General features: G+C 54.0%; 2 protein-coding genes and 1 long non-coding RNA gene across 15 annotated transcripts in view; 1 reads left to right on the forward strand and 2 right to left on the reverse strand.

Moving 5' to 3' along the window:
- Positions 1–432: 432 nt before the first annotated feature.
- LOC115855824 (uncharacterized) lies at positions 433–19,950 on the forward strand. 7 transcript variants are annotated; one of them, XR_009560419.1, is made up of 6 exons: positions 433–658; positions 6,896–9,222; positions 9,521–9,906; positions 10,357–10,492; positions 11,229–11,395; positions 13,186–19,950. It is a non-coding gene; the product is annotated as an uncharacterized lncRNA (long non-coding RNA). The 7 variants fall into 7 exon arrangements; XR_009560423.1 differs by having other exon boundaries at positions 10,363–10,492; XR_009560424.1 differs by having other exon boundaries at positions 6,896–7,525; positions 8,891–9,222; positions 9,521–10,492.
- RCVRN (recoverin) lies at positions 923–7,515 on the reverse strand. The gene is made up of 3 exons (XM_030861415.2): positions 7,135–7,515; positions 3,985–4,096; positions 923–1,038 (listed from the first exon to the last, which is right to left on the reverse strand). The coding sequence occupies exons 1-3, from the start codon at positions 7,513–7,515 to the stop codon at positions 923–925; spliced, it is 609 nt and encodes a 202-aa protein (XP_030717275.1).
- GAS7 (growth arrest specific 7) overlaps positions 11,720–19,976 on the reverse strand; it is a 200,447-nt gene continuing 192,190 nt past the window's right edge. For all 7 annotated transcript variants that reach the window (XM_030861414.2, XM_060290881.1, XM_060290879.1 and 4 more), the window contains 3 exons: positions 19,438–19,517; positions 18,025–18,123; positions 11,720–17,389 (listed from right to left, as the gene is read on the reverse strand). In XM_030861414.2, coding sequence (XP_030717274.1) covers positions 17,276–17,389; positions 18,025–18,123; positions 19,438–19,517 — 293 coding nt within the window. In that variant the 3' untranslated portion in view covers positions 11,720–17,275. The remainder of the gene's footprint in view (positions 17,390–18,024; positions 18,124–19,437; positions 19,518–19,976) is intronic.

Here is a 19,976-nt window from a genome sequence, read left to right on the forward strand (position 1 = left end):
CCCCTCTGATTTATTTCTACCCTGCCAGAGGGTCCTCTTACAAACAGAAATCCCTCCTACTTGGAACCCCACACGGTACCCACCACCCTCACCTCCCCTGGGCTGCAGGGAAGGCCTTGCATGCGCTGGCCCCTGTCTGCTTTGGAGGCTTACCTTACAATCCGCTCTCCCTCTCTGCTCTCTGGCTACACTGGCCTTCTCAGGGCCCTAGAACTCGAAACGCTCATTCCTGCCTCAGGGTCTCTGAGACACACTGCTTCCCCACCACCACCCTTCCCCCACGGCAGTCCACTGGGCCTTAATTGACATGCCTCTTCATGAGGAACACCTTCCCCATCTCTGGGCAAGTCGGCCCCTCCCATTGTCTTCCCACAGTGCTTTGCGTGTCTCCATGGTAACCTCACCACCTCAACCGACTCCTTAAAGGTCTGTGGTCTCCTCTGCGCCCTGAGTTGCACGAGAACAGGGCTGTGCTGTCTCTCCTTCAGCACCACAGTCCCCGCACCCTGGCCTACGGCTGCGACACATCCTTGTCTTTGAGGCTGAGCCGACAGAAATTTCTTCTTCCAGTTTGAGAATGACCAGTCAGCTATGTTCCCGGCTCCTCTTGCATTTATTGGAACCTGCTTACCCAACAATCCACAAAGGAGCTTACACGGTACGGGGTGGGGATATTTAGGCCTCCTGTGACCTAATCCTGGGATTACTGCGGAAGCCTGGGCTGGCGGGCAGGGGGAGGGGAGGCAGGCAGGTATAGTGGTTGGGACTTGGTGAATTGCTAAAGACGCTTCAGTTTGGCAGGAAGCCGTGCTGCGGGGTTAATGTGCTGCGGGTTGGAGGCTCTCCCGCCCCGGGGGCGCGTGTGCACGTGCGTGTTTACGTTGGGGCGTGGGGGACGGGGAGGAGACCTGAGCAGTTGACGTCAGGGTTTCTTTTCCTTAAGCTTCTCCTTCACTTTTTGCGGCTCAAATTGGATCAGTCGTAGAATTTCCATATTGGCTAGGGTTCCCTCGATGAACTCTTTCTCTGTAAGTTTATCTGTGCACAGGGGGGAAGAAATTACTACAGTCAGGATAGGCTGTGATAAAGCTGACGTCGGCCAGCATACCCAGTACGGATGGATCTATTATGAAAATACTGAGTCTCAGTGCCCCGGAGGGTAACCCCACCCCTGACTCCACCCTAGGACCCCTGGACCTCCCCAGGAACCAGCAACAAGAGGGTTAAGTTCAGGCACTGCCGGGCCTCGAGGAAGTGTGCTGTGTCTCTTCTGACTGGCTGGTGATCCTTTCCTAGGCGTCTCTGCATCCGTGATCTACCTTCCCATTTAGGACAAGAGAGATCCTTGTCCCCAACTATTGAATTCAGTTCTATCCAGTGAAATGCACTCACTAAGCCCTTCCTCTGTGCCAGAGTCACTGTGTTTGGGGCTGAGGTCATTGCAGGGGGCAGAGGGCAGGGTGTGGCGTGGAAAGGAGTGAGATAATGCTCCCTGGCCCAGGAAACTGTTTGTCTGATGGAGACAGTCACCTGTAGAAATGACCCTAGAACGAGGCAGCTGTTCCTTCCTGCTCATGGCTATGCTCATAGTCCTGCACGTAGTAGGTGCTCAGTAAAGCTTGGCTGAGCTATTTGGGTTTCGCCATTGGCTTATGTTCCAGGCCTTTTCGGCAACCTTAATCCTTCCTGGATTAGGATCCAGCCTGTTTCCCTGTGCAGGTCAGGATGGTGAAATTTGGGTTTTAAAGTCCCAGCCGCCGACTTCCCTGGTGGTGTAGTGGTTAAGAATCTGCCTGCCAATGCAGGGGACGTGGGTTCGAGCCCCGGTCCGGGAAGATCCCACATGCCGCGGAGCAGCTAAGCCCGTGCGCCACAACCATTGAGTCTGTGCCCGGGAGCCACAATTACTGAAGCCCGCGCACCTAGAGCCCGTGCTCTGCAGCAAAGAGAAGCCACTGCCATGAGAAGCCCGGGCACCGCAATGAATAGTAGCCCCCACTCGCGGCAACTAGAGAAAGCCCGTGCGCACCAACAAAGAACCAATGCAGCCAAAAATAAATAAATAAATTTATAAAAAAAGAAGAAGAAGAAGTCCCAGCTGCTCTATCAGCCTCACACATAGCTTGAAACTCCTCCCAGGAGTGAGGCGTTGTCTCCAGATGGGCCATGTGAAAACACAAATCACGTGGTAGCAGTACTGTCTCAGCCTCCCTGTGAGTTTCACCTGGGTCAGTTTGCAGTTTAGCACGTAGCAGAACAAGGGACTCAGCACATGGCAGACCCAGAAGGGGGTCATGAAGCAGGTGAAAGAGCCAGTGGGGTAAGGTGTCACCAGTCTGCATCCCAGAGAAGGTGCGCTCAAAGGGGAGGTGACATCTGAGTGAGGCAAGGGAGGGGCCTACCCTCCAAAATTTAAGGAGGCTCTCACTTTTAGGGTCCTGCAAGCACAGGGCTGGCACCTGAGAATGGGTGCCTCCTTAAATTTTGTGCCAGGGCACCTCCCTCGCCTCGCCCTAGTTCTGGCCCTAACGTCAAAGATCTGGTTGCTAATCTGCCTTCTTCCTAGACCGCAGATTAGCAGGGTCCTTATTGAACAGCCTGCTCAGGCCTGTGCCCGGGAACCTTGGGAAGAGACTGCCCCAGAGATCACAAAAGGGGCCAATACCGGTTCCTCAGATGTGCTTGGACCACGCAGTGTTTCATCAGTTGAGGCACTTCGGATTTTAAACATCTCGATTGCTGGCCTCTCTTTTGAACAAATCAGATGGTGGGGCCCCAGTGGCACTGTATTCCAGCGTGGCAACAATTGACCAGAGGCCGTAAGACCAGACAGGCCCTCACGCCCCACACTGTTCGCCAGTCCCTATCTATCACTTAGTAGGGCCTCTGTCCACTTCTCTCTCGTTCATCATCACGGCCCCTGTGGTCATTCAAGCTTGCAGCCCCCATCTGACACCAGCCCCTCTCCTGTGTCTTTCCCGAGTTGGACATGGGCCTCATGCACCGGCAGCCCTCACTGCCCAGTTGTGGAATCCATCTCCGCTTACAATGCAAGGCCGTACTCCCCACAGGCTGCTCCCAGCCAGACCGAACAGGGCAGGGAGCCAAGACAGGCCAGCTCCTGGAAGAAGGGGGCTTGAGGACACCCCCTCAGCTTTGCCAAGACTGTCCTAGCCCAGCACTGCAGTCTAAGACTTTTCTTACCCAACCTGCTTACCTTGCCTCTGCGCATAAACGTTTCATCTGCTTTGCAGTCTGATGGCTTATCCCTGCCTCTTCCAGACCCCTCCCCATTTTTTCCTCATACGCCTTCCCCCCATCAATCTCTTGAAATCTAATCGAACTCTAATCCCATCTGGCCATGCTTCTCAAGGGACCCAAACTAACTTCCTAAAGGAAAAACCATGTAAATTGAGATCCCACTTACTTGGGACTCCATGCTTTCAGATTATTCTGAAGTGAGGTTTACCCTGTCCCAACCGTGCAGAAGGCATTTTTGCAAACAAGTAAACCAAAGTGTCTAAAAACAACAGGCACTCCATTGGAAAAGAAAGTGGTTTGCTTTGCAAAGCCTCTAAACTTGCCGTTTGCATGTTTGCATACAAACTGCTAATGGGCTGTTGCCTTGACGTTTTACTATTCCTTCAACGTGGGTTAACTCTGTCATAACAAAAGATGTTTTCTTCTTCCAAAGCACACCATCATTTAGAGCCTTCCCCCTCCCCCCAGAGATCTCAGGCAGGGATGGAGTTTTATGAGCGGTGGGATCTGGTGCCATTTCCCATCAGCTCCAGAGGGGTCCCACAACTGCCCACTGACCATTCTGCGCAAGTCCCCACAGAAGCCCTTCCGACAGCCCCGCAGCAGGAGGAGGGGTCCTCGGTCCTGCGTGGGCACTGGACTCGCAAGGGTCGATCTTGTTGGGATCTCTAGGACACAGCCCATGACTGTGAAATCAAAGGCTAGGAAGGAGAAGTAATTCACCATCATCCTTCTTGCCAAAGAACCCCCAGATCTTCTCAGCTCGCTTCTCCGGGGTGTTCTCATCTTCCGGAAGACACTTCACATCCTCAGGATTGATCATCTTGAAAATAGCCTACACCAAATCAAGAGGGAGAACCCATGAGAGGGAGTAATTCTGGGGGAAGCCATGTCGCTTACCAGGATGCCCCACAGCAGAGGTTAAAATGCAGATGCTCAGGCCCCAGCCCGCCCTACTGAATCCAAGTTCCTGGGGGTGGGGAAGGGGCATCTGTACTTCTGAGATCCTCAGAAGGGACAGGGAATGTGGGGGAGGGGTGAAGACAGCTTTCCCTTCTTATTTTGTCCCTTTCTGCACTGTTTGGATTTCCTGCCCCTGTAGACATATGACTTTCATCTTATTAAGAAAATGAAAATGAGAATCAAAAACTTCCTGGTGATAATCCCATAGCAGCCCCGAGGCTGCAGTTTGGGAACTGGTACCTTTAACCCCACTCCCCAGAAGTTTTAGAATATCAAACGGCTTCTTCTGGGTCCAGGTGGTACCTTGGTTGTAAGGGCTAATATTTGTCAAGTGATTAACGTGTGCCACTTTTCTAGGCGCTTTTTACCTGTAGACTCATGACAAGTTTATGAGGTGGGGGTTATTGGCCCCGTTTCACAGAGGAAGAAACTGAGTCAACTAACTTGTTAGAAGTCACCCAGCCGGAAGCAGAAGAGTGGAGATTCTAACCCAGGCACGTTTGGTTCCAGAACCTCTGTACTTGCATCGCGTGCCATTCTGGAATGTCTTGGAGAGCATTCTAGGCGCTGGGGAAGGTCTCGGGAGGCCCCTCGGTTACCCTCCTGCTCAGGGAGGGATCCAGAGAGAGATTTAGCCTAAAGCTCAAGGATCTGTCTCACCTCCCTCTAGTCTCATTAATAAAGGAGTTGGATGGACAATATCCAGCAAAGAAGGATATGTGATCAGGGAAAGGGACAAGGTGGTCTCGATGTGCCCTTTCAGCTCCAGGTTACTAGGATCCCACCAGGCCTTGGGGACATCGGGGAGCCAGCCAGGCAGGGGCAGTAACGCCTGTGAAATTAACCTGGGGGGAAGGTCAGCAGCTTTAGAAGCCCCCTTTCAGCTCCCTGTGCCGTAACAAGAGAAGCAAGGAAACCAAACCCGGCCGCTGGGGCAGCAGCCTTGCTGACAGCGCTCAGAGCTCAGAGGTTCCCGGCGCTGAAGTGCAGTGGCTCCCTTAACTCCTCCGTCTGTCCTGAGCCAGGGAACCATGTGCAGGCTGGACGGCTAAAGGCTGGGAGTGGCTGGCTGCCGGCCAACCCCGCTTCTAATGCCGAGGACGGACTGTCAGGGCCTTGGTGAATGGACCGAGAACGAACAGTTGCGTCCTCACCCTGGGCGCTGGGAGATTGTATGGTTTTCTCGAGGCCATGCAGTTTGGTGGTGAAGTAGTTGGGACCAGAATCCTTAACTTCTGACTCCCAGGCCAGTGACCTTGAACCTGGTGAATAGTAGAGGCTCGGCATCATCTTTTTTTTTTTTTTTTTTTTTTTTGCGGTACGCGGGCCTCTCACTGTTGTGGCCTCTCCCGTGGCGGAGCACAGGCTCCGGACGCGCAGGCTCAGCGGCCATGGCTCACGGGCCCAGCTGCTCCGCGGCATGTGGGATCTTCCCGGACCGGGGCACGAACGCGTGTCCCCTGCATCGGCAGGCAGACTCTCAACCACTGCGCCACCAGGGAAGCCCTCGGCATCATCTTGCATAGCCTCAGCTGTGGATGCCCCCCTCCTTCTCTCCTCCCCCAACTCCTCCTTTCCCTGAAGGAGCACCAACTTGTAGGCCTCTGCTGGGCCTGGCATCCTTTAGGTGGTTCTGAGAGAGTGGTCCCCATCCCAGGCCACCTGCCAATCCAGGGGAGCTTGCTCTACAGGCCGCGCCCAGAGGCCAGCGAGGTTCCCACACACACCTGCCCCTAATGGGAGGCCCAAGCAGAGTCCACTTACCACAAGCTGCATGCTTAGCTATTTTATTTATGGTTTCTCCTAATAAGGGTGGAAGAACTGTGCAAATGAAAGCAGGATTGCAAATGCATCAAAAATTATATAAAATAGGAAAAACATTCTCTCTCTTAACAGGAATGGAATTAGAGAAATAAAGCTAGTGGCATGGGGTAGTGGGGCCAAAAAAAAGATCTTGTAAAACGATACTAAATGAAGGGAAATAGAAATGATATAATAGGAAAAAACAGAAGCGTCTTCATTGTCCAAAAATATAGGGATGGTTAAATAATTTTACGGCATGTCCATAAGATGGAATTCTAAGCAGCTATTAAAAACAGTTTGATATTGAAAACATTCATAATAAAATAGTGGCTGAAAAAAGTATACTAAAAACCACGTGAATATGTCATAGTTCTAAAATTATTTTTAAATCTACAGATAGAAGACTGGAAAGGTATATGCCCATATGTTGACAGTAGTCTTCTCTGGATAATGAAATTAAAGGCGATTTTCATTTTCTTTTGTGTAGGTTTCTAAGTTGCATGAATTCCTTATATATTAAATGAAACTCTTTTTCAGACATCTAAAAATCTAATCAGATATACTTATCCTGGGCCAATGTATTTGAAACATGTGTCTTTAAAATGACTTGTGAGGGACTTCCTTGGCGGTCCAGTGGTTAGGACTCCATGCTTCCACTGCCATGGCCCTGGGTTCAATCCCTGGTTGGGGAACTAAGATCCCACAAGCCCTGTGGCTATATATATATATAATGACTTGTGAAAGAATCTGAGTACGTCCTGTGGAAGGTTTTGAAGGACATTTTAATGAAGAAAGGAAGGAAGGTGGGAGGGAAAGAGGGAAACAATAAAGGTAAATAGTAGGCAATACCCAGATTCTTCTTCTTTAGGAGGAAAGTGAAGCTGTGGGAACGCGCCCAACCCTCTATTAATACTGGTCTATTGGAGACCCCTCCTGGCCACGCTGTGAGAGCCACTGACTCCCAAGGCCCGGGTCCCCACTCCCCCCTCCGGCCCCGCCCCCAGCCGGGCCCCCTGTGCGGAAGCAGCAGCAGGGGGTCCTGATCCCGGGTGAGCCCCGTGCAGCCCAGCCGGGAGCTGAGCCGGGAGCGCAGAGGCTGCCACTGACCGTGACGATCTCCAGCACTTCGTTCTTGCTGATGCTGCCATTGCCATCTACATCGTAGAGGGAGAAGGCCCACTCCAGCTTCTGGTTGGTCTTGCACATGCTGGTCATGTGCAGGGCGATGACATACTCCTTGAAGTCCAAGGTGCCATCGCTGTTGGCATCGAAGCTGCGGAACACGTGCTGGGCGTAGGCCTTGGGGTCGGCGTCGGGGAAGAACTTGGAGTAGATGGTCTGGAACTCCTGCTGGGTGATGCGGCCACTGGGACACTCCTTCAGGAAGGACTGGTACCAGGTACTCAGCTCTTCCTCTGTGAACCTGGTGTTCAGCTGCAGCTCCTCCAGGATCTCCTTGGACAGGGCTCCGCTTTTGCTGTTCCCCATGGGTGAGCAGGTGTGGGCCCAGCCGGTCTGTCGCCGCTGGGTGGGTGGGTGTGTGGGAGGAATGGGGTCTCCGGGCTGCCTGGCTGGGTGCTGCTGGAGGCGGTTGCACCCTGAGATGCTGGTGGATTAGGCGGATTTGTGTCTGGTTCACCCCTGTACTTGGAGGGAGGAGGGGCCCGGAGCTTGAGTGGGGAGACGAGCTCCCAGAAGCCCCCTGAGATTAAAATAAAGAGCTGACAGCAGGAGGTCAATCCCTCTTGGCCTTCTGGGAGGATAGGACAGGTGATCCGAATCTTCAGAGCCGCAGCCTTGAGCCGAGGCCTTTCCCACTGCCCCTCACCCATCCCTGCGCCAACTTACCCCACCAGCTCTAGCTCTCTAAGAGCAACGATGTTCCCTGCCTGCCTTCTGAGGGTCTCAGCGACAGGGATGGCCCTGTAATGCAGGGGTCAGGAGTCAGGCTCTGGAAGCAGCCCAGCTTTGCAATTCACTTTGCAATTTCAAATCTCAGCTTTGCAATTCACTAGCTGTGTGACCCCAGGTGCGTTTCTTAACGTCTCTCTGCCTAGAATTCTCTTCCCCTAATCTTTCACCTCCTTCATGGCTTTCCTTAAATGTCGCCTTCTCAGCCAGGCCTATAGTGACCATTCTGTCAACAAGAGCACCCCAACCGTCAGGCTGTTTATCCTGCTTGACTGCTCTTCCTTGATCGCACGTGCACCTTCTGACTTACTGTTTACGTATTCTGCCTGCTGCCTGGGATCGCACCAGAATGAAAGCGCCATGAAGGCGGGGATTCTATCTATTTTGTTGCCCGCTGCATCTCCATCGACAGAAGGGTATCTGGCGGGTTTGGGCCCTCAGTGACTATTCTTTGAGTGAACAGGCATGATAATAGCGTCTCTCCCACTGTTATTGTGAGGCTGAAACGAGTTAATACGTGCAATGCATTTAGAACAGAGCCTGGCACGTAGTAAGAGCTGAACGCATGTTAGTTTTTGCCATTCTTCTTCTATGACAGGGATCAAAAACTAAACTGCTTACAGGGGCCAGCAAGTGGAGTGTGTGAGTGAAGCCGGGGGTCAGGGAGGCAGTAGGCGTGGTGAGGCCCACGCCTGCATGGCAGGGGCTGCCAGTGTTTGACTCCATTTGAATGTGGTCAGATGGGATTATGGCCTGGTGTTACTAGATTTTTTGGTAAGCCAAAAGAAATCCAGAAATCAGATTTTCAGGTTTGAAATTTCCAAATTTGGAAATTTGGAAAAAATTGGAAATTTGCAATTTCCAAACTTTAAGAGTGATTTCCAAATTTTCAAAAATTTTCAAAAGCATAGGGTGGGATAAATATAACTTATCTGTGGCTCCGTTTCAGCAGCAGGTCATCAGTTTGCAACCAAGCCTGGTGCCAGGAGCTGGCAGACAACATGCTTGTTGAGTGAGTGACTGGACAAGCAGGGGACAGGGAGCTCCACCAGGGGAGGCTTCCGCCGCTGCGGTCAGCTCGGTCAGCAGGACAGGCCACAGGGAAGAGCCCTTGTGAGTAGGTCTGCACCTGAAATCGCATCACCCAAAGGAGAGGTCGGTGGCGCCCTGGCTTGGCTGGCATAACGCCTGGAACCCCAGAATCGCCATCTTGGACAGGAGAGATGTCTCTTCTTTGTCCAGGGGTGGTAACCATAAAGAATGAAGCCCACAGTGTCTAGGCGGGTGAGTCGGGGTTTTTGTCCTTTTTCGTAACAGGCTAATGGCAGGGGAAAGCAGGTCCCCGCTGCTGGGAGAAAGCCCCCTGCCAGCCTCCCCTGGTGTTGCTCAGAAAGGACCCGGAAGTTCAGGCACAGATGTGCTGACCTCTCCCTCCTGCCCACCCCACCCACTGCGGGTCCAGAGTGTTTCTCAGGAGGCCTTCATGTTAGGGGGTGGGGTGCGTATGTGTGTGTCATTATTTTTTCCCATCAGTTTGTGACAGCGTATCGTTTCTTGAAAGGAGCCCTTTCTCTTTGTCTAGACTTTCACTATCTTGCAGCATTTGTTCTCCAGAGCAGTTGGAAACAGGACAGTCACTGGACTCAAAAACAAACAAACAAACAAAAGCCAGGCCATGAAAGTGAGGCCAGAGGCCTTCACCCTGGCCTCTGAACCTGGCATGGGAGGTGATTAGAAGTGCCTCCTGGGTATCCACACCGAGACTGCAGGTGAGGCGAGGCCGATGTCACAGGAAGAAACCAAGCTCCAAAAGGATGTCACCTGCCTGTGTCACACAGTTGCCAAATGGCGAAGCCAGGAGGAAAGCCCAGGGCAGCCTCCCCACTGAGGGCTCTTTCCAAGACATTACAGCCGCCTCCCTTCTCAAGGAGGCCTGAGCAGAGGGGTCAAGAAGCCGCATTTCTGAAGGTGAGGACCTGGGTTGCCATGACGACGGAAGAGGCGGGTAAGGAGGCAGGGCCCCGGCTTAACACAGAAGGCAGCCAGAGCTCCCTCAGTCCCTCTGCCCTTCCCAAGGGCAAGGAGGAAGGCGCAGGTACTGTCCACATTCTTCAGGTTGCTGTGCCCAGGAGGGGCCCAACCGTGGGAGGGGACCACAGGCAGCTGTGTTGATGCTGCCGAGAGAGGGGTCATGACCTGGAGGTTTGTTTGAAAACCTGAATAAACATCTTCTATCAGAGGGAGAGTTTATGCTCCTTAGCCAAACAAGTTGTTGGGGATGATGTATTGTGAACGGATTTGTTAAGTCTGAGCCGGGGCCATAAACTCTCCCCGAACCCCTAAGACCACTGGGGAGAAGGCCTCGTCTCCAGCCAGTGACTCTGTGTCTCCCTCTCCCGGCCTGGCCTTCACTGAAAGACACAGGCTCTTCCCAGGGGCTGGCCCTGTTCCACCCCAAGCTGGGAGTCCCCCAGCTCCCATCCCGTTCCTCTACCTTCCCCTGCGTGAGCTGAACGGCAAGCGGACCCTTCGACCCCGGCCAGGAAGCAGAGAGGTAAGGGGCTTTGGAGAGGGCGGGTGGGAGGCTGAGAATGGGAAGGAACGCCCCTCCCAAGGGCGTCCCCATTGCGGTAAATAGCCATCCATCCTTCGGGTTGCTTGGACCGACATCCTCGGCGTCATCACCAGCGCCTCTGTTTCCGTCACCCCCCCGCCTTTCAATCTGGCTCGAAATCGTGCTGGCTCCACTTTCAAGGCACGGCCAGGACCTGAGCATTCTCCCCACCTCCACGTGGCCACCCCTGCAGGCACCATCCCCTCTGCCCGGGTTATGGCTGCCCTGGTCCCCTGACCCCCTAGCGAGCCCCACAGCAAGGAAATTAGGCTGCACGCGCTACCCGGCTTGGACCACCCCACGCCCCCAGAGTAAAAGTCCTAGGCCTTGCAAGGCCTTCCAAGCTCTGCAGAGTCTGCCCGCCCTGCCCTCCAGCCACACTGGCCTCAAACCATTAGGTGCCTCCGGCCCTTACAGGGGCTACCTCCTCTGCCTGGAACATGCTTCCCCCAGCTACCTGCCAGGCTTCCTCCCAGGGAGGGACTTCAAAGTCCCAGGTCTCCTCGACTTTGGTCAAATGTCACCTTCTCAGTGAGGCCACCCCAATCACCCTATTTCATGTTGCAACTCACCCACCCTCACCCCTGAAACTACCCATCCCCGCCCCCCGCCCTTTCTCCATAACACCTAACATCTTCACACACACTGTATCATTTCATTACTCTGTCTCTTTCAGCTAGAAAATAAGTTCCATGAGGTCAGGGTTCTTGATCTGTTTTCATCACTGATGTGTTCCCAGTACTGAGAGCAGTGTCTGACATACAGTGGTGTTCAATAATTATTGGATGGATGGATGGATGGGTAAGAGAAGAAATAACAGCCAGGAGCCTCTTCCGTTCACAGGTACAGAAGTCTCCAGGGGAGGGGACTGGGGCCAGGGGTGTGGGTCTGACAGTGTGATACCCATCGGGGGGTGGGGGGGGGTCAATGCCCAGGTGCCCTTTGTCCCTCTGCTAAGTCATCGGGGGTAAAATTATCACCAAGCCTGGGAGTATGGGAGGAACGCTGAGCCCATTTGTACAAAGGCGAGTGTGGCAGCCCTCCAGGGAAGAGGGTTGCCCAGTGGGACGACTCAGTGTCTCTGGACAGTTTATTTTACATGGGATGAATCTAAGCATCTCAAGTGTACACACAGCGCCGAAGGAAAAAAAAAAGAGAACATTTAACTAACTTCCTGAAAATGCTTTATAATAATGCAGAACAATTATATATAGCAAACGCCTTCAAAATTTAAACCCTTTAAACATTTAACTTTTCAGCATTAATACACACAAATGCTATTACGGGGCTGGGGGTGGGGTGGGGACAGGGTGGGAAGGGTGGATTACAGCCTCCATAGGGATCAGAGTTTCAAGAGTGTTACTTATAAATTATAGTACGTCAATTTTATTTACTGATCTAGGCAGCCAGGGGACGGGAGGATATACAGTGTGGAGTAAACACATTCATTCTGGGAGGAGGAATGCTGGAGGAGACACCGCTGTTTAACGTTAAAAATGTATAAAGTATTTAGCAAAAGTTACAGAAAACAGAGCAAACAAGCAAGTCTGTTAGAAAATTCCACTTTCATGGGGTTTGCTGATGTGCTCGTTTGTGAAAGGGCTGCCCACCCCCTTCATCTCCTTCCTAAGGGCAGAGATGCAAATTTGGGGCCCCTGTCACCAAGGATGGCTCGTGTCCCTTTGAATGACTGTCCCTGGGTCCACATGGCTGCCTGGAGGCCACAGTCCCGAGAGCCAGTCTGCTGCCGCGTGTGGCGCCGGATGGGGAGCAACTCCACTCGGTAACACACGGGTCCCGGGAGGGGAGGTGACTTAACTTCAGGTTATGGGACAAATGAGACAGCAGAGCAGGGCCAGTCCGGTGCTCTTGCCCTGGTACCATATGCTTTCCTTCCTCATCCCCATGTCACACTGTCCCCAGGAGAGCACGCATGTGTCTGAGCCCCTGCATCCCGCCGCTGCAATCCCATTAGGAATTTCCCTCAGACACAAAGGGTCAATTCCCCTGAACAGCGCATAGAGATCCAAGTTCATCACAGCCCCTCTTCCCTCAGAGGCACCTCCCAACAAAGGCACCCAACAGCCACGCCCCAGCATCTAGGGGGTTAGGGGAAATGGAACATTGGTTTTTGTCCCTTGTCTTGGTCTCACCCAAACCAGGAAAGGGGAGTTGGGTCCCTCACTTTCAGGAAAGGCCCGACAGGAATGACTTTCATGGTGTGAAAGTCTTTCGTGGTCCCTGGCAGCGTGGGGCCCTGTGACTTGGGTTCCATGGCCCATACCTTCACCTGGCCTGGACCCAAGAATGTCTTCCATTTGCTGGGAGAGGTGCTGGTTGCCTTCCGGGGCTCAACTTTCACTGAGCAGGGCACGATCAGGATGTGCCTGGAGGAGTTCTTACCTTGGGGGTCAGGCCCAGAGCTGACCAGTGTCAGCTGGGTGTGGCCCTCTCTCTGCCACCATCCAGTACGGTGAGGGCACAGGCCAGGTGAGCAAAGTTCCGGCAGCGACAAGCACCTGAAGGGAGGGGGCCGTGTCTTCATGCCTGTTTATTATGCTCCTTGGAAGTGACTTTCAGGACATGGTGTCAAAACTTGGTGGAGGAAAATTAATGGCTTCTGCTTTCTTTAGGGGTCCAAGGAGGAACTACCTCATTCTCAACAGCTCACGAAACTCGTAAGTTTTTGTGTCTGAACAGAGAAGCGCCTGGGTATCCCTCTCATGAGGGTGTTAGGTGACATCACGCACAGCCGTGCTGACGGGACACAGATTGGGCATGACGTGGGCACAGGGTACAAAACTGGAGGTGCCAAGGGGAGGAGACAGAACGCAGCAGCTGGAGGAGGCCTGGGAGACCGTCTAGAACGAACACCTTCAGTTTGCCGATGAAGGAACAGAGATCCAGGAGAGGGTGGTGATGGGCTCCCTGTCTTCTCATCCACGCTCCCTCCACCCACCTTCCACACCCTCTAACCCTCACCAAATGGCAGGGACTGGGCGAGTTGAAGGGAGGGTCCCCCGAAGCAAGCAGAACTACCAGCTGAGATGCCAGCGGAAATGGAGGGCAGTGGAGACCCTGCCCGCCCCCTCCCCCCGCCACGATCCGAAAACGCAGGCGTGAGCCCCAAGAACCGCTCGTGGGCGCCGCTGGCTGAAAGCAGCTGTGCAAACGAGCTTAAGACCCCAGGCCAGGAACTTCGGGGGCAGACAACTCATTTTAAAAGCAAGGAAGCAGTGGGGAGCACCCATGCAACGGACCGCTACTCGGAGATAGAAGGGGACAAGCTCCTGACATCCAGCCACAAGGTGACTCAGAGGCAACGGGCCGAGTGACGGAGGCCAGACTCTAAGGCTGCTGCAGTGTGGCTCCACTTCTACGACATTCTAGAAAAGGCGAATCTGCAGGGTCAGAAAATCCATCAGTGGTCACCAGGTGCTGGGGGTGGGAGGAGTGGATGGACATCAAAGGAGCCTGAGGGGATGTTCTGGAGTGATGGAAATACCATGTTGATTTCGGTGCTGGTTACAAGGCTGTGTACCTTTGTCAAAATTCACTGAACTGTAGACTTCAAAAGGGTGAATTATACTGTATGTCAATGAATCCCCGATACCAAACGTCAAAGATCTCAATAAACTTGTAAAAAGAAAAGGCAGGGGGACTTGTAGGGGCGGGGAGGTTTATGGAAATAAGACAGTATGCCGGCTAAGGAAGCCGGCCGCTGGTCTGCGCCCCACTTAACATTTGTCCGAGGCTTTCCCCACCTACATAGTCAGCAGCAGGTCTGCAGAATCCTGTTTAAACTCTCCTTGTCAAGGCCACTCACAGCTGCAAGTAAAATCACTTAAACAAGCTGAGGTCTTTGACGTCCTTTGAATTTCATGGCTTGAACTGCCAAGAAGGGGGCTTTGGCTCCACCAGGATTTCTCTGCACCCATCCCCTAATCTCGTAATGGATTGGTTTTCACAAAGGGAACAGAAACAAACCCCTGGTTCCTGAGTTTGCTTCGATCATTAATCAGCCCCAGTGAAAGGAGGCCCAAGGCGGTTCCACGGGCAGAACCTTGGGGCAGCCGTCCCTGTGGCTCAGCTGGCCAGGGCTTTGCAATACTGATCAAAAGCAAGAGAAAAAAAAAATGGAGAGGAACAAGTAGCTTTTCCTGGAGGTTTTCGTGGCAACTCACTTTTGTTTTAGAGACTGTTTTGTAAAAAATCAGGGCTATCACAGACAAAACGAAGTGCACCCGTGTCTCCCAGGTAGAAGAGGCTCACCTGTCCTCAGAAATGGAACAACGGATGTGCTCAAGGATGGCCTGGGGCCACTCACCCTGAATCAAGCCAGGCAGACCCTCCTATAACCTACGCGGAGTAGGCGGAGTGCCTGTCTGGTACGCAGCTACATTTCTAGTACCGGCACAATGCCTGGCTTGCCCCAAGTGTCTGCCGATTAAATGAATGAATGAGTGAATGAGGGAACGAATGAAAGAAGAGCTATCAGCACAACAGACAGTGTCTCTGCAAACCTAAATTCTGCAGCGAGTACCTGTATGTGAATGCCAAAGTTACTGACCTGCAAGACCCCTGGAGAAAAGACAAGTCTATACCAAACAAGAGACTGTGGGCTTCCCGGATGACAGGGCCATACCTTGTCCCTAGATCTTAGCACATTGCCCAGGCTCAGCTAAATGCCTGATGAATGAATAAACGAGGGAAGAAAAAAGAAAAAGATGTGGAAGGGCTAACGAAACCGAGAGAAAAGGATGAGGGGGAAAGAATGACTTCAGAAAATAGACTGGCCCACAAGGGGCCAACTTGGGCTACCCTGAGAGAGGCAAGAGAGCCCCAGGGAAGCACAGAAGACTCCGGAATCCTCAGATGGGGATGAGAAAACAAAATCAACGAGCGATATCACACTTAAAGTATCTGCGTTAATAACAAGGCTGTTGGCTTTGAATGTCGGGAAATCGCCCACAAATTAGTTTAGCAAGCCACAAAGCAATTACTACTAGCACCGATCTTTGACAGAGAAACCAAAGAAATGATATCCCCAAGCTGGCAGCTGGTGTCATGGCCCAACTTCAGACCAGGAGTGGTTCTCCATGCCAGACACACATCCGTCCTGCTGGCCTCCATGTTGGTGAAGGCCTTCCTGCTGACCTTTCTGGTTGGGATGTTTCAATAAAGAAACTGGCAAAGCTTGGTTTGCTTTAGGCTATACGGCATCTTTCTACCGTAACTACGAGGCCGCCACAGTGACTCAAAAGGCAGAGGTGCCAAAAGAGTCAAGAATAACAAGTCATCGGTTACCAGCATGGACGGCAGAGAGAAGGACCAGTGAGTTACCTCAGACGTCTGCCCTCACGAGAAACACGTGAGTCCTGTGAATCCAAAGTAATCAAGGGAAAGATTAACGGGAAAGATGGGTTCTCAGGGTGCGGGTTCCGGGCCAGAACGTGCCCCTTGCAAGCCGTCTGACCTCCTTCAGCCCTTTTCTTCCTCCCGTGGCCTCGAGCTGCTTCTCAAGATTTAACACGTAAGGGAGAAAGTGATGAGTGAGGACCCGATGGCGGTGCCAAAGCTTCCCAGGTCACGCTCAGACCAGGCTCTCCCAGGAATGGGGAGGTGGGCAAAGGGCAAGGGGGTAGCAGCACCAAGCAGGGGCTCCGTGCGGGGATTTGAAACGTGCAGGAGCTGAGAGGCCAAGGTGCCAGACTGCCTGGTGACACGTACTGCGGCTACGAGAGTCTGCGATGCCTGCACAGTGCCTGCCAGTGAGAGCCATACACGAGACGGTGGTCCCGACCCCGCTGTGCCTAGGCAGGTGGGGCCATCTGGGGGGCGACAGACACTTGCCCCAACCCATCTCCAACACGGGACTGACCCAGCCCCCAGGACAAGCGAGGGTGGAAGAGGGAGCTCACCCGAGGAAGCGGCTGTGGGCTGGGTGGACGGGGCTGCCCAGAGACAGCACGTGACATTGATGCCCGATCTAATAGGAAACACGATTCAATGCTCCAACTTGGGGCGAATTTGCTGAATGAGGTAGTTCCCTCCTGACCTCTGCAGGCAGGGTCGGTCTGGGAAAACAGGAGGCAGGCATTCTTCCCAAGACTCCCAGTGATGAAAAGCAGCAGAGAAGAGCCAGGATGTGGGCTCCCAGAATATGCAATGGGAAAAAACAAAGAGGGAGGGCTGCTGCAAAGGATTCTGGGTGCGGGCTGTTGAGCTGAAAGGTGCCTTCTATCCACGATTCTGATCCTGACACTTGGCTTGGAGACAGAGACCTCTCTCCCCCGCCCTTCCAAAGCCCTGGAGACAAGCGGGCTGGCTGGAGGAAGGGCCTTGGGGCTTCCAGGGGCGTGAGCGTGTGACACAGCTGGCTCTGGGTGGGGAGGGGACCTCTCTGGTGCTCAGCAGGGACCACAACGTTCCAGCCTCGGTTTGTTCTCGGAGTGGCAAGCACGGCATGGGACTTGGGGGGGCTTCAACCTCGGAGACAAGGGCAGGGCTGTGGATCCATCTTCTCGGCCTGGGAACACTGAGGAGCTCCCCACGGGGCCATCCGGGCCGCCCTTCTGGCTTCACTGTCCCCTCTCCTCAGTGGACCAGGAGAGCGGGTGGGAGAGCAGCCCCGCTTGGGAGCAGGTCCCCCCCTGGCAGGAGTGCCACCTCCTCTGCGTGGGACCCCAGCCCCTCCTCGGCAGGACCCCCCAGGCCGTGTGTCTAGATCTCCATGTCCACGGGGCGGATGTTGCCCGTCTTGTGCTCCCTGACCCACAGCTCCCTGTCTTTGGCTGGGTCCACTTTTCGAAGCAGTTGGTCCACAGGCTCGACTGTCTGCAAGGGATAGAGAAGAGGGATATCTTCAGAGGCAGCGGCCGAGCCAGGGACATATCCTCTGAACCACGCTGCTTACACCCTCGTGCCCGTCAGAGCAGCCTCTCTAGAGGGCTGTGAGGCCCCGGGGAGGCCCGTGCGAGGGACAGACGTGGCAGGGGCTGGAAGACCCGGGGGCCTGAAGCTCTGGCCTCTGCCCTGCTTTCCCTCGTGCATGTGACCCTCCAGACGTCAGGGTGGATGAAAGGGCAGGTGGCCCAAGGGTCTGTGACCTGTTTCTCCTTCCATCAGTCTCCACATTTACCACCTGAGAACAGGTCAAATGGAACGTCGGCCTGAGAGGTTTTGAATAGTTCCAGCATCGTAAGAAATTCGCCAGGGGAGGCAAGGACATCTCCAGCTATTTTAACTATCGTGACGCATCTACGTGATGCACTCGGGATGGATTCACGTGGACATCCAGGGTAACTGACATGTCCATCCCAAGAGGTCACCCACAGGCCCGAGCCCGTGCCCACCTGCCAGACAGATTCACCTGTAGCAGCTCCTTGACCTGCCACCACGGCACAGGGCCATGGCTCTCCCCGGCCCCATGCCCCCCAGGGGCCCCGCTGGCCTCGGCCCGGGGAACTCACGCTTTGGTTGAACATGTCCGTCTCGTGCCGCAGCTGCGTGTACTGGCACAGATGCTGCCGGATCATCTCCACCCTCTCCACCTCCAGCCGTTCCAGCTCCTGCAGAGGAGGAAACCGGCAGAGACCTCTGGGGGTGTCCCTTCCACCTGGGGACCTTCCCCACCATGCGGGTCCCACACCCCCCTATACACAAAACACAGATGCTGCCTGCTTATCCCCCATCCTGCCTGACCCTCTGGGGTCTGACGAGGAACCCACCCCGTATCTGGGAGTGAAGGTGTAGCTGACGGCACAGCAGTTACTGTCTCCTGACTCTCGTTCTGCCAGGCGTGGTGGGTGCTAAGGGCTTTACGGGCACTGCTTAATTGTCCTCATCATAACTATAAGAGGTTCTCTTCTTACCCACATTCTCCAAACAAGGGAATGAACACCTGCAGAGGTAACATCGCTTGCCCACAGCGACAGGGAATTATGGGAGCAGCGGCATTTGCACCAGGGTCTGTCGTGCCCTTAATCACGCGTCTGCACCGGTGCAGCCCCAGCCCCAGCCCCTGATGGCGTGGAGAGATGGAACACGTGCAGAAGCTTCTGCACCTCCAACTCTTGGGGCTTTGTCCCCGGGCCTCTGCTGAGCGGCCTCGTCTCCTCTGTCCACCCCAAGCGCTGAGGGGCAGGTCAAGGGAGCCAGGAGGGCCGGGAGCAGGGTGGCCACTGTCAAAGGGAAGCGCGGAGTGTTTGCCCTTTGGATCCTAGGTGGCCCCGCATCTTTGGAATTTAGGAGATCTGGCTGCTCTTCTGTGCACAACTAGGTCACTGTTCAGGTGATTAACCTGGGCGCAGGAAGTAAAGCAGGGAGTTTAATTAGGAGATTAACCAGGAGGAAAACGAGGTCACTGTGCCCGGGGGAGGCCTCTAATCTGCTCTGGTGGACTGGCACCTGGGGAAGGCGGAGGGTTAGTCTCATGCTGGACAGACAGATGGACGGCGGTGGCTTGGGGGCCGCGGGACGGTGTGGTAAGCACCTGGCATGATGCCTCCTTTCTCATCTGGCCCCACGACCCACGTGCCAACCCCGCTTCACCCCCTTCAGCGGGTGCTGACTTCACAGAAATACTCAACTTGGTTATTTTTCCTAAAGGGACCACTGTCTGCTTGGTTGACGCTGACCCCTCGGAGGATGCAGCACGAGCGCATCGTCGCCCGTGTTCACACAGCTAGGAAGTACCGGGGCAGGGATCTGAGTCCACACAGGCTGGTCCGGAGTTGAGGTCTCAGTCCCAACACTAGAGCAGATCTAATGACCATCTCCACGGTCACCTCCACCCCATTGCCTGCACATCCACCACCATCCACCCAGGGATTCCTGAGCGCCCGCCCCTGCACGGACAAGCGTATGCATCTCTGGTCACTCACCAACGTGGTGGTCACCATCTCTTCAAACCACTTGGACTGGGCCTGGTTGTAGAGGTCCACACAGCGCATGAGGTCATCTCCTGGAAGGGCCAAGGCCACTGTCATACTCTGTCCTGTCCTCACCATGGCCGCCTTCTCCCACCTGCACCCCACAGCCAGGGTGATGGAGGCCACCGGAAAAGTTGCGGGGTGGAGAGGATGAACAGAGCAAGAGAAGGGGGCAACCCAGCCTTACGAGAGGCTGGCTTCAGAGTGTCTATCTGAACTAGACTCCAGACACCAAAACTCAGGAAGGGGTTTTCTCAGTAAGAATATATATATGGTAGGGGTGGGGGGGTACTCCTAGGACCCCCAACTCTATCATGAGCCCAAGAAATGCTTCCTCTTCTAAAGATGGGAGTTTCATTTCACATTGGAGAGTCCTGCTTGGTTGACACATGTGTCTCAAGCAACTTGCTACTAGTTAGAGTTAAAGAAGGGAAGTTTGCAAATCACGTGTGTGTGTGTGCGTGTGTGTGCATGTGTGTGTGCGCGCATGT

Source organism: Globicephala melas, chromosome 20, assembly GCF_963455315.2.
Source record: "Globicephala melas chromosome 20, mGloMel1.2, whole genome shotgun sequence".
Taxonomy (NCBI): Eukaryota; Metazoa; Chordata; class Mammalia; order Artiodactyla; family Delphinidae; genus Globicephala; species Globicephala melas.

Excerpts from the sequence above, each read along its gene's own strand:
- RCVRN (XM_030861415.2), bottom strand. The coding sequence starts at position 7,515 with ATGGGGAACAGCAAAAGCGGAGCCCTGTCCAAGGAGATCCTGGAGGAG. Across the intron at positions 4,097-7,134 it reads AAGTGCTGGAGATCGTCACG|GCTATTTTCAAGATGATCAA; the intron begins GTCAGTGGCAGC and ends GATTTGGTGTAG. Across the intron at positions 1,039-3,984 it reads CTTTGGCAAGAAGGATGATG|ATAAACTTACAGAGAAAGAG; the intron begins GTGAATTACTTC and ends CCCTGTGCACAG.